The sequence below is a fragment of the Theileria equi genome (genome assembly GCF_000342415.1).
Source record: "Theileria equi strain WA chromosome 2 map unlocalized gcontig_1105316255037, whole genome shotgun sequence".
NCBI lineage: Eukaryota > Apicomplexa > Aconoidasida > Piroplasmida > Theileriidae > Theileria > Theileria equi.
The window spans coordinates 631,526-644,232 of record NW_004668230.1 but is presented as its reverse complement, the minus strand read 5'-3'; the positions used below and the strand labels follow the sequence as shown (position 1 = coordinate 644,232).

The following is a 12,707-nucleotide window of genomic DNA, read 5'->3' as shown; positions in this document are numbered from 1 at the left end:
CTTAGTACAGGTATCATAAACTTATTTCCATATTCATGATTTTGTCAAATGCCTTTGTGAGATAATTTTCAAATTTAGTCAGCTCGAAGTCATGATCCATAACAACCAAACTGCTCAGTTCGCAGTATGGTGGCACACAAAACTGTTCTAGGTTCGTAGCTGTTCCAATGTTCCCGTCATTGTCTCTACTAATTAATGTATTGCTTCCTTGACGCAAATTTTTGGAGTTGCCCACTAGATTGCGAGTAGTCACGGGGGTTAGCATTTCCGCTGCGCTTTCAGCTGTGGAAATATCATTTACAAAATCAACTGATGAGTTATTAGAGAGAACTGCACTTCTAAAGCATTGCTCACATAAATACTCCTTGGACTTATATTTTGATTCTGCTTCGAGTGTATTATCACATAACGGATCATTTTTTGTGGATAATTCAGAATAGGTGGAGCAATCCTTCAGGAGAAATCCATCAGATGAACTTCTTTTGAGATTGTTTTTACTGGAGTCATGAGGAATTAAATCATTCGTGTGCAAAATCTGATCGTTTAAACAACTATAATTAACTGAGGAACGACATCTCTTGCAAAGTAATTGACACTGGGTTGTATTAATTTTAAACCTCTGTATGTGTCGTTTATATTTATATTTTTGTGATTTTGCATTTTTTGTAAGCAGTTCGTAGTTCTGACCAAAGCCATCTTTCGCTCCAGAACTTACCAAAATCTCCAATCTATGCACGTAGTTGTTCTCTTTGTCTTCACTACGCCAAACCCTCAGAACAATGTGTGACAGATAGTGCAGGTCTTTTATGTCATCAACTCCACTTGGGGTATTATCAGCTTCACCAGAATCCAAATAGTGAGCATATTTAAAAAAGTTGAATATCGCGAATAAGTGAGATGCAGAAGTCACGTAATACCTCGATCTAACTATACGATACGGGGACCTAATTCCCAATTTTGCAGCTTCATCTGCTTCTAAACGAACCAAATTTCCATCATCTGTAGCAGCCATAGCACCCCCTTGAGTTATATCACTTCTTGAATCAGCGCGTTCCAAGTTAGAATGGGCCCACAATGCAGACGAATTTATTACACAAGGAGCGTTTGTCTTTTCTCCTTCTAGCTCATTCCATAACTTTTCAATTCTGGATTCTGATGAACACAAAAACATTTCACTTGGTTTGATTCCACCTATACAGCATGCCTTATCGCTGCCCTTAAAAAATCCAGAATTATTTATTCCAACGTTTGATAATGCGAGGCAAGTTGCAGCTACTGATGCAGCACTGGCAGAAGCTGCGGCAACAGAAGATATTGCGCCAGTAGGCTCATAATTAATGTTTGAAATAATTGGGGTATTATTTCCAGATAGCTCTATTTTGCTATATTCCGTGAGGTTTTGAGTATTACAACTACCTTCAATAATTGAGTTAATTTTATCTCTGACAATATCTTTGCTTTTAGAAATAGTGTTTGGCGCAACTAATGTAGCGTAGAGCAAATCCCTATTACGATGCAAATCATTTTCCCTATTTACATCATCTTCATAAATTTTGTGAAATGTAACATCGTGAAATATTTTTTCCAATAGCCTCCAAGCAATTTTAACACCAATTTTTAGCTTTTCCTGGGGAGTCACTCCGTATTCAGAAGGGGATATGACAGATGATAGACGTTGAACAATGTTATAAAGTTCAAAAGCAACATCTAATCCGTGCCCTAGTAAAAAATGATGATGGATTAGATCATAACGAACATTGTCTACAATATCAGCCAATTTTGTGAAGTCAAAGGTAGGATCATCGGGTCTTTTGAATTTATCTAGGAGATTTTTCCATCTAAAGTGAATACTATACAATGTTCCAACTACATTACTGGCATATTCATCGACAGAATAGAGGGTCATCCACATTTTAATTTCGCGCTTTATAGCACATATAAAATCTGTTATATGAGAATAGAGCCTTTCTAAGTCTGACATGTGAAAATCAATCTCCTCTAGAGCAGATTTATAATATTGACCTCCATTTTCTTCAATTTGGGATAGTATTTCTTCCAGCCTCTCTTTGTTATCCCAATTTTTCAGGATAGTGCTGAGTCTATTCTTGCACTGCGTCCTTTCCTCAATTTGGGCATTATCGTTGAGAAGAGTATGTGCCTTTTTATTTCTAATTGTCATTGCTACTAATATAGGTGTCAGTTCTCCTTCCAATTCCAATATGCCTTTTGTAAATGCAGCGCTTGTAATTTGACATCTCCCCTCATCAGAACTAAATATTTTGAAGTCATGCCTATATGTACTGTGCAACCTAATGAGACCGCTGGAATCAGTGGGATATAAACTTTGACGCAAGCGTCTTCCCAAATCTTCAGCCTGAGATTGGCCTACAGATGTCAATTCACCTCCCCACTTTGCAACAATAAGAACCTGTTTTACACACGTTTCATCTAAGCTTGCAACCTTCAGTTGCACTTTCCTATTAATACCAGAGAAGCCGTCATCAAGCTTTAGCATTTTATCAAATTCTTTGTGATTGGACAATTCATCTAAGAGCTTCTTAACATCCGGATTTGAGTAGAAAGAGTTGTTTTTTAGTAAACTTCCAGGTTTATATGAGTAGTTAGTTAATACACCAATTTTTGATTCTAGCTCAGCAATAATGCTTGAATTAACTTCAGCAATGTGGCTCATTTCTTCTGGTGATTTAAGCTTAATCTGTGGTTCATCTTGGCGATTATTAAAATATGAGGTAATTTTTGGATTTTCTGTTACAAACTTTAGCTTTTGCTTGGGTTTTCTATCACCATGCCTCATAATAACAATTACAGAACACAATTCTTCATGTGTATCATTTCCCTTGTATCTATGGGCTACGTCAGCGAATGTTTTTCTCAGTGCTTCAGCTGTTTCATCGGCAACAAATCTGGCAGGTATTACATTTCTTAGGATTATATTATATTTTGCTTCCAATTTCAATAGAAACATGATGCGAATAATATGACTACAGTCCATATGATATTTTTTGTTACGCTTAACAAATGACCATCCGTTTACATCACATACATACGGTCCATCTATGGTTCTTAATATATCAAAACCGCAAACTGTTTGCCCAAAGTGATCAACAATACGATAAGCTATGGTCTTTTCCTTACTTGTCAATATTACAGGGTACCTGACTTCCTTTCCATCCGCATACCTACTAACTTTACCATCAAGTGCAGGCGATTTTCTGGCCTCAGCATGGGCAAACATACACCCTACAGCATAAACTTTGATATCAGTCCCAAATGTAGACATAAACTCCTCATATATATATGACCCATTGCGTCTAACATTGTGTATATCCGCACAATATTTACTGCTTCTGTCCTGAACCTTTCTGAATAGCTTTTTACAACCTCCACCAGCATTTCTAGGATAATATATCCAATTGTTATGATTATCCGCATCGACAGGTTTTTCAATAAACGGCTTATTTATTCTCACATTATCGTAAACAATATAATCATAATGCTCCTCAAAAACATGTAACCCTTGTTTGACGGCATCATGATCAACAAGCACATAGTTTGGATGAGGTATTCTACATGCCTGAATATTTCATATTATGCGAGTAAATTGTGAATATACCTGTAATTCGCGATACACATCAACTCTTGATCGGAATACCCTTTGTTTTTCTAGGTCATTTAGAACAACTGGCCTGTGAAGTTTCACATACTCGATTGCCTATAATGTAAATACATTTGAAAGTTTATACATCATACCTTTTCCAGAGGAAATTTAAAGGAGTAGAAGGCAATAAGGCATTCAACGATCGGCCATTCGGAAACGGGCTCATTTAGAATGATCTGTAGTTTATGATCTTTCTATATAAGCTAATTTAGCAAACCTTTTCTGGAAATACGATAATTTTGAAATCTCCGGTATCTTCTAGTAGTTTAAGTATCGATTGCATAGGAGCGCTTTCCACTTTGCTTTCCATGGCACAAATGCCAAGGGTGAAAACTCGCTGCATCTCGCATTATCCTTTTCCAAAAACACAGCATAATCAGAGACTGTAACACCCTCTTGGATTCTTGGTAAATTACAGCCACACGACACACATTTACCATTTATACTGTTAAATTTATGAACATTTTTAGTGAGAATTTTAGATTAATTGCATTGTGTGTTCACGATATTCTTACTATTCAGTCGTTCTACGTCGTTAATGTACAATTGAAGCAGACCATGGTTAATCTTGTTCCACGTACATGAAGTTATTATATTATGTATCATTGGTGATCCAATTTCCAGTGGCACATTTTTTAGAACCTGAATATTCGTAGATATGATACAAATGTTCGCTTGCCTACCGTAATTTTGTATTCCATAGCCCTCATAAACATGTAATTGTCCCTATGTTGCTTTACAAACGCCAAATCAACACTCTGTATACAAAGTAATCACAACAAACAGAGAGACGAACCATTGACGGTGGAATTTCGCTGCATAGCATGAGCTGGGAAGATCCGAAAATGAATGGAAGGAACTGATAGTCATCGATTCCCCAGGCGCCCTTGCTACCAGCTGGTTCTAATGTGTAGCGGTCCAGCAAAACTCTCACAAGTTCAAAGTATCTGAAGGTGTGTACTGAATATCTTCGTTTTTATACCTGTTTACTACGATTAACACAAGTGCCTTCAAATCACTGCCTTTAAACACATTTAAGTTGTACAAGCCTTTTAAGAAACAGACAAATTCTAGTTCGTGTCCTAATGACAACTATAGCCGTAGTGTGCAACATACCAGTTCCATAATCTATCCTCTTGTTATTGCCGAACGAATGAAGAAAGTGATTCTTTAGGGTTTCAAGGCAGTTATTGTCTGAGTTAATTAGGCTGTTTATGCGATATTTGTTGAATAGATCGTCGCACATCTGCATATGTTTTGTGTCACATGTATAATGGTACCAAAGTGACTTCATCTAGCCATAGGCCGAATGCCCTGTTTCCAAATCTACAATCTTTATACCGATCAGGATCATGTTTGTCAGTTAGTTTGCTGATTTCTTCAAGCATGGAATAGAGATCTGAGATTACATTTCTTTCGTCAAGCGATGTTACTGAATTCACGTCTACGTCCGATACTTTTAGCCCTTGTACAGACTCATTCAGTAGTTTTATGAATGTTATTACGTCTACATTAGGCTTGGAAGGTGTGCCAACGACAGCATCCGAATAATTCATGGGCACAGTTTAAGTTATTTTCAAAACTAGAAGTTATAATATACAAAGGGTTAATGAACAGCTTGTTATATTTTCACAAATGGTGCGGTAACAGATATTTTCAGCCTACCATGTGGACAGTTAATTTTACCATGGATTCAACAAAAGTTCCACGCTAAAAGAGGAAATTATGATAACACTGGTCAGTTTCTAGAAGAATTCGGTTGTGATCACAAGGACATATCTAGCCAGTTGTTCATATTTATTCCTAAAGATGTACAAACTTTTATGGAAATTTGCGCACTGTGGTAAACTATGGAATTGTCAAGGGTAATGTCTAATGTGTAGTTTCCGTTATTATTATGTTATAAAAATACAATGTAGGGACGTCGTAATTAAAAAACTGAATGATGAATTGCACTGTGTTGTAGCATTTTCTGAATTCTAAATTTAACTTAGATTGAAAATTGGGGGGCCTGGAGTAGGGCGTGTAGCTCAGTGGTAGAGCAGTTGACTGCAGATCAACGGGTCCATGGTTCAAATCCGTGCGCGCCCTCGCTTTTGGAATATTGCCAATATTGTTTTATTTGATAAATTTATTAATGATCAAGGCGTTAAATATAGTATATTGTTCGTAAATTGAAAAATAAGTGAGTATAACCGTTACTGTAAGAACATTATAACAGGTACATTACATTTACAGTTCCCTTTAAACTTTTGAGCCATTAAAATATACACTTTAGTTTAATACAAAATCGCCAACCACGTAAGGTATAGGGGATATTAAACGTCATGTTCCAGAATCGGAAGGGTGATATATTCTCCAAACAACACCTATAGATAATCACAGTCACATAGTATTTATACATACCTTTGCACGTCTGTGTCTAGCAAAGAAACGTATTAGGCGAAATGTTTGTATGATCAGTCTAGATACGCATATCGTGATCTCCAAGAAGTCCGAAAATCTATCACTAGCATAATTTCTGTACCCCAATAGGTATTTAATGTCTCCGTCAACAATGATGAACGCTAAACAGAGCGACACCATGGCTGTATCGAGGCATCCCTCGAAAGAAGTGTAGTACTTTGGACCCTAAAATAGATAATCACCGAATTTTCTGGATGATCAACTTACATGAAGAATATAATTAATATAAATTTCCAAAGCGAAGATCAATGTGATCAAAATTTCTATAAATATCGATACGACATTTTTGTCGTCCAGAAGAACACTGGCGATTAAGATTAAAACATTTGCAGAAAACAAAGACATATACACCTTTGGTGTTATGTCGGAATAAAAGAGTTTTATACCAAATTGATTGATTTTATTTTGTAAATCATTTGATTCTTGCAATACACATTCGTCGTCATTGAAATCAAAGTTGACAAAGGTTTTATTTTTGTGTTTTCCATTAAATTTATTCTTTTTATTTGGCAAAAGTTCAGCATCCTCACCCAGATCGCCCATATTCATAAAATGAATAATGATACATAAGGGGGACAAAAATTCAAATGATAAACTAACAAACCCTCTTCATACAAAGTGGGCATAAAGCGCTCTTTAAGAGCCATAGATCTATACACGCGGAGTGATAACCATGCTGACAGTTGAACACCCTCAATTTATCTGAGTCTTGAAAGGAATCCAGACAAATTCCGCAAACAGTTGATCTATTATTGACTGCATCTTTGAACTGAACCTCGGGAAATGTTACCGATTTGAAGTGATTTGATCTTGTATAAGTAGATACCGGGGGAAATGTGAAATAGTAGAGTACGACCGTAAAAATAAAACGAATGACGTTTGCCATAATGACATAAAAAATGAGCTGATAAAGCCATCTCTTATTACAAAACGTTGGAAATTTATACAGCATAATTCCAATGGCATACCAAACATAACTGAACGATGTCAAAGCTTTGCTCCAACTCCATCCTCGACCGTTTGTTACAACGGACATGCTAAAAATGAATATAAATTGCGAAATTGGCGTACCAGTATGTGATCTCTTGATATGTTCTGTTTGATAACCTGGTAAAAATATAAATAAAAAGTGATCTAATGATAAGCTGCAGAAAAAGCAGGGAACGGTAAGTATATAACCACCTGAAACGAAGTATTTGAGTCTCTAAGTAACTTACAACTTCATAATTCGGATGCATCTTAAGCACAGCGTGTTGTCAAATTTCATGATTTTAAAATCTGAGACTAATAGCATAACATTTATGAGAGCTGCGAATGTTATCGAAGATTTTATAAACTTTAGCGATTTTTTTGGTGATATTAATATTAAATCCATTAAAGCATCATTGTACTGCCTTCTAGCACTTCTGTTTCCTCTCCTAAAATTTCTTAAACAAACAAAATATTCAACAATTGGTCCTAAACATAGGTTATCCACCTCTAGTCCTGAACCTAGGTTCGTACGCGTTGCTTCGGAGGTCGCCATTGTTAAATATATAGATTAGGAGTCAAAGGTTCGTTGTTAGGCAATCTAACAGATCAAGCCATTATTTACACTGGATACAATGAATTCATGAAGACCAAATAGATCCTAAAGTTTTAGAATTTGTCCATTAGCTGCAGTTTAGAAATTGCTCTTGAAATATGTGCACCATTGCAGTAATATCTTTGACCACGCTGACACATGGAACAACTAGCCATATAGATATGGCTCTAACTTTGCTTAAAATAAAGCTACATACCTTATCTGGGCACATATATAATTAATTGGCACCATATCTATAAGCTAATCCCACAAGAGGTACCACCTTCCTCTATGGCAAACCTTGTTCGTAGCGTATATATCTAAACTATTATATATACAGATACTATACATTTCTTGCATTACAATTACAATTCTACCATAGATTCATAGCTTGCTTTCAGCCTTTCTGTATCAACAGTCGATTCCTTTAGTAGATTCTTATATTTATCGAATAGAAATAATTTGTTTTTGCGATATTCCTTCTCAAATGCTTTCTTATTGCCTATATTCTTGGAAATCATTTCTTCTAATAACATGGCAATCTTGCTGGAAAATTTTATCGGTTTCAGAAAATCGTCCATAGAGACAGCCAATAGTCCACTGTATTCAGCAATTCTTCCATACACAAGTCCAAAGCAGAAGTGTTGTGCGAATATTCTTATAGACAAGGGGTGTTTGTGATCCAGCGCTACCCTTGTAACATTTAGATAATAATTCAAGGGTGCATAGTACTTTTTTGTATACACCTCAACGACATCTTTCTCTTTGTTATATGATGGAACCGGAGTTTCCTGTATTTCTCTTGAGAGTACTAATGGTGATTTGATGGTAGACACATGCGCTATATTTGCTTGTAGTACGTCTCTCATTCTTATTTTTTCATCCCCAACTAGGTAGTTGTATACTACACATTCATATTTGTACTTTGAATACGTGTTGTTTAAATAGACACATTCGGCTCCATTTGGCATTTCTGAACATTTATATCCACCAGATTTGCTCCCAAGATATGCCCCTTTTATCGCTAACTTATCAATTAAGCATTCGACTATGGATTCCTTAAGCCATCTTCTTTCTTCGGGCAATGGTATCTTTATGGGTTCGTCCCAATTCACATGTTCAAGGTGGATATCACTAAACCTGATTTTTAGGATATTGTATACTTGAATTGCCTGTAAAAAGATTTCACCAATTGCCTTTTGGTTTATGTTATAATTATTACAAAATTCCACCTTGTTTGTAGTACGTTGAGTATATTTGCAGAATAGCCATATCAACATATCTATATCGTTTGAGAAACTGGGTAATTCCTTACTTTCTTCCTAGAACTTGTTGATTATATTCATGAAGACGTACCCTTGAAATATTTCTCTCCACGAACAGCCCTCCGCTAAATGACATTGCAGATACAATACAAAATGATAAAGCGATGTAATTTGCCCTCTTCCCCTTACTCAAAGTACAATATATCATTTTTGCATACCTGGGTTCCATGGGTATTAGGGATAAGCACCTTCCCAACTTTGTGATTTTAGCCCTTTTATATTCTTTCAAAGAGCCATAATCACACAAATCTGGATAATATGGTGAAATTTTCAGTGGGTCGGATGTTATCTTGGAATGAATGGTATTATAATTCATGTCCCGTGTTTTTGGTACTTCAATTGCTCCTAACGTTGCTAGAGTTTTCATAGCAATATCTACGTTTTCCACAGGAGGGGGTGTTAAGAAAGAAAAATCGTATGGATTAGCAATGCCTACAAGTTAAACTGTTGATCCTAGAAAAATTTACCTATTGACGATAAAAATAACAAATTGCTCTCTAAGTTACATTCTACTATTTCAACTGGAGAATAATCATCAAACAGTGTTTCGTATATGCTGTTTGAGTAAAGTCTATAGCAATGACCATTACCTACTCTTCCAGCTCTTCCAGCCCTTTGTTGAGCAGATGATTTGGAAATGTTGCAAATAACAAAATTTGAAACCCCTCTTGTAGGATTATGAACCTTCCTTTTTTCTTTTCCAGTATCAACAACATATCTAAGTTATTTTTATGACATATGAATTCACAAACCTAATATTGGGAAGAGTTACAGAGGTTTCAGCCACATTTGTGGATAAAATCACAATACGTTCATTATCATTTGGGATTGCGAATGCTTCCATCTAAACATTATAAATGCGTAATGGTTAAAGATACCTGATCCTTATCCGTCTGAGAAGCGTGTAAAATGACGATTTTCAGTTTTCCAGAACCATCTGATCCAAGCCATTTGGATTCTTGAAGTTTTGTATAATTACTAGACATTGTATCTAATTCCATTTGATAGAAACCATCGTCTGTATCTAATTCATTGTGATACTCTTCATCACTATTAAACTCAAAAATATCATTGTCACTTTCATTATAGCTTATATCATCTTCATCACTAATTTCTTCAGCTTCCAATTCGAATATTTTATCATCGTCATCTACATGTGATGAAGATGAATGAGTGGCCGAGTGATTTTGATGCATTGTGTGTGAAGGATTGTTTATTTGAAATAGAAGATGTCTTAGTCTGTGTAGTTCATCTTTGCCAGTAAGAAACACTAGAATACTTCCGGGAGGTAAAATTTTATGAATTTTAGCAACTTTATCTCTGGCCTCTATAACGTAGTCCTTAGGAGTTTTTTTGGAATAATGTATTGTACAGTTGTATGCATTCGATAACACATGCAAACTTTTAATTTTATGATCAAATATTTTTGATTCAAGAAAATCTTCCTTCCTTATAGTAGCCGACATAATCACTAGCCTACGATAATGTAATTATAGACAATAATACTTACTTTAAGGGCGGTAATGAATCACCATTATCATATCGCGATCTACGGATCTTTACAACTCTGGATAGTATGCCAATTAAAATATCACAATTAGCTCTTCTTTCATGCGCTTCATCAATAATTATTACACTATACTTACTAAAATTTATTGATTTCAGGCACATGGATAACTTACCTGCACAAAATGTCGGTATGTAATTCGTTCATTAGAATACCGTCAGTCATGAACTTTATTTTGCAAGACTTTGAATTGTATCCCTTGTTGTAACGAACCTATATAGGAAAATTAATGCCGGGGATTGAATTATACCTGGTATCCTACTAGAGCATTTGAATTTAATTCCAGGGAAATTTGGTTGGCAATTGCTATACATGCAACCCTCCTAATTTGTGTAACACCAATTATCGTATTACCGATACAGAAGCCGTTTTCATATAAGAATTGAGGGATCTATACGATAATTTCCATCAGTTTATCTGACATACTTGAGTAGATTTCCCAGTTCCAGTATCCCCTGTAATCAAAACGATGTCATTGTATTTTATTGCATCAACTATTTCTTGTTCCATCATACATGAAGGGAGCTTTAATCTCTTGAGGTTGATGTTAAAATCACGTTCCACAGTAATACCCTTGTAATCTGGTTGTCTTTTAACTTGTTCTGGTTCTCTAGGTCCACTATCCTCTTCTTTTTTATCATTCTTAAGCAGAGCCAAAAGCTCTGCTGTTGAAAGTGGCTTTTCAGTATGTTTTATGGGTTCCAGATCCTTTTCATAACAAATTGGCTCACTAAATGAATATAAGGTCAAGAGAATACAGTAAAATACCTATCCGAGTCGGATTCAACTTGGATATTAGAAGATGCATGGTTTGGTTTAACTTTTTTTGGCTTTGTAGAGAATTCTTCGATCATAGATTTATCATCTATATTGAAATATCATGGTTACTAAGAAACAAACTTGCAGAGAGGGCATGCTTGTTAATTTTAGAGAGATATGACTTAATTTCTTCTTCTTTGAAGAGAATTTCCTATAGTTTTGTACTTTAATATTATTATTGAATAAGTTTCATACCTGAAACTTGCGTTTCTTCTTGGAAGCTGCCGATTTTTTCGACATTTCAGCCACTGGCTGAACAAATTATCTGTAAACGACCAGATTCCTTAATAGCCAGGGACTACATAATAAAACAACTCATTATAGATATAATACAAGTATAAAAACTCAAAATTCAGAAGTGAACGGCCCTAGTAGAGTGTTCAATTGTTAAAAATTTAAAATGAAACTGATGAAAGGTAATATTTCCTCAAAGAAGAAGGGATACTAGGAGTAAAATTACCACCAATAGAACAATAATAAACATGAGAAATTTTTTGCTGCTCTTGCGTATGACCTCGTTGAAGCGTTCTCTATTGCGAGTTACCAGGGATTGAGTTACATCCATAGATGTATTAACTTCACCCAGCAGCCTTGTATGAAGGTTGACCTCATCTCTAATACTGGAACTAATGTTCTTTATTGCGCTAGCATTTGTGTCGAGAAGATCGAGTTCGTCATCTTGCATTTTAATCATTGTATCTCTATAATCCACGAGCTCAGAATTTGAAAACGTGTTCAAATCTTCATTATCCTAACAAAAATATTAAACTAGAGGCCAACAACAAACCCTTGGTAGGTCGTAGTAGGATGTACTGGGAAACTCAGAACTTGAAGAATTTCTTAATAGCAACTCTAGGGATTTCAGAGCACATACTGTATCGTCAAGGTCGCGACGCCTGCTCGATAATATTTCTGGATCCATATTTTCCGTGTCAATGCCCCGTATCATCGATTCCAAACTATTAACGGTCTACAAAACAGTTAAAATGCAGTTCAAGATCTTTTACCTTTTTGAGTGATGTGACTTTTGCTCTTATAACGGGGATGTACTTTCTTTTCTCATTTTTGTCCATCTGCGATGTGTATAATGTTGCGTGTTCGTTTGCATCCCTAATAAGGGTTTTGGCATTTTGCATATCTAAGTTCCAAAGGTCATTCATTTCTACTACAATTTAATTATTTACATGGTTTGCAGATTGATTTCCGCGTGTTTTAATATACTATTCAATGTACACGTATTGGGTACCAGCTTTACTCTGATTGTAGCCTATATTTTCTCTTGCCTCC

General features: G+C 35.6%; 6 protein-coding genes and 1 non-coding gene across 7 annotated transcripts; 1 reads left to right on the top strand and 6 right to left on the bottom strand.

Annotated features, from left to right (window-relative positions):
* Positions 1 to 13: 13 nt before the first annotated feature.
* On the bottom strand, positions 14 to 4,022 carry BEWA_037690 (conserved hypothetical protein; the record flags this gene model as incomplete). Its single annotated transcript, XM_004833127.1, has 4 exons — positions 14 to 3,595; positions 3,635 to 3,733; positions 3,772 to 3,855; positions 3,897 to 4,022. 4 exons carry the CDS (start codon positions 4,020 to 4,022, stop codon positions 14 to 16), a joined length of 3,891 nt encoding a protein of 1,296 aa, XP_004833184.1.
* A 140-nt stretch (positions 4,023 to 4,162) lies between these two features.
* Positions 4,163 to 5,235, bottom strand: BEWA_037680 (phosphotyrosyl phosphatase activator, putative; the record flags this gene model as incomplete). The annotated part of the gene is made up of 6 exons (XM_004833126.1): positions 4,163 to 4,321; positions 4,363 to 4,437; positions 4,476 to 4,626; positions 4,662 to 4,761; positions 4,796 to 4,925; positions 4,960 to 5,235. 6 exons carry the CDS (start codon positions 5,233 to 5,235, stop codon positions 4,163 to 4,165), a joined length of 891 nt encoding a protein of 296 aa, XP_004833183.1.
* A 463-nt stretch (positions 5,236 to 5,698) lies between these two features.
* BEWA_037670 lies at positions 5,699 to 5,770 on the top strand. Its single transcript has one exon. It is a non-coding gene; the product is annotated as a tRNA-Cys (tRNA).
* A 294-nt stretch (positions 5,771 to 6,064) lies between these two features.
* On the bottom strand, positions 6,065 to 6,694 carry BEWA_037660 (hypothetical protein; the record flags this gene model as incomplete). The annotated part of the gene is made up of 2 exons (XM_004833125.1): positions 6,065 to 6,310; positions 6,353 to 6,694. 2 exons carry the CDS (start codon positions 6,692 to 6,694, stop codon positions 6,065 to 6,067), a joined length of 588 nt encoding a protein of 195 aa, XP_004833182.1.
* Positions 6,695 to 6,714: 20 nt separating this feature from the next.
* Positions 6,715 to 7,949, bottom strand: BEWA_037650 (conserved hypothetical protein). Its single transcript, XM_004833124.1, has 3 exons — positions 7,363 to 7,949; positions 7,217 to 7,327; positions 6,715 to 7,182 (listed from the first exon to the last, which is right to left on the bottom strand). The coding sequence occupies exons 1-3, from the start codon at positions 7,668 to 7,670 to the stop codon at positions 6,741 to 6,743; spliced, it is 861 nt and encodes a 286-aa protein (XP_004833181.1). The 5' UTR covers positions 7,671 to 7,949; the 3' UTR covers positions 6,715 to 6,740.
* A 125-nt stretch (positions 7,950 to 8,074) lies between these two features.
* BEWA_037640 (Helicase associated domain HA2 containing protein) lies at positions 8,075 to 11,660 on the bottom strand (the record flags this gene model as incomplete). The annotated part of the gene is made up of 12 exons (XM_004833123.1): positions 8,075 to 9,031; positions 9,066 to 9,466; positions 9,502 to 9,752; positions 9,787 to 9,878; positions 9,913 to 10,510; positions 10,545 to 10,679; positions 10,717 to 10,814; positions 10,852 to 10,992; positions 11,028 to 11,331; positions 11,370 to 11,466; positions 11,502 to 11,571; positions 11,616 to 11,660. 12 exons carry the CDS (start codon positions 11,658 to 11,660, stop codon positions 8,075 to 8,077), a joined length of 3,189 nt encoding a protein of 1,062 aa, XP_004833180.1.
* A 119-nt stretch (positions 11,661 to 11,779) lies between these two features.
* Positions 11,780 to 12,642, bottom strand: BEWA_037630 (conserved hypothetical protein). Its single transcript, XM_004833122.1, has 3 exons — positions 12,428 to 12,642; positions 12,208 to 12,390; positions 11,780 to 12,171 (listed from the first exon to the last, which is right to left on the bottom strand). The coding sequence occupies exons 1-3, from the start codon at positions 12,578 to 12,580 to the stop codon at positions 11,848 to 11,850; spliced, it is 660 nt and encodes a 219-aa protein (XP_004833179.1). The 5' UTR covers positions 12,581 to 12,642; the 3' UTR covers positions 11,780 to 11,847.
* Positions 12,643 to 12,707: the final 65 nt, after the last annotated feature.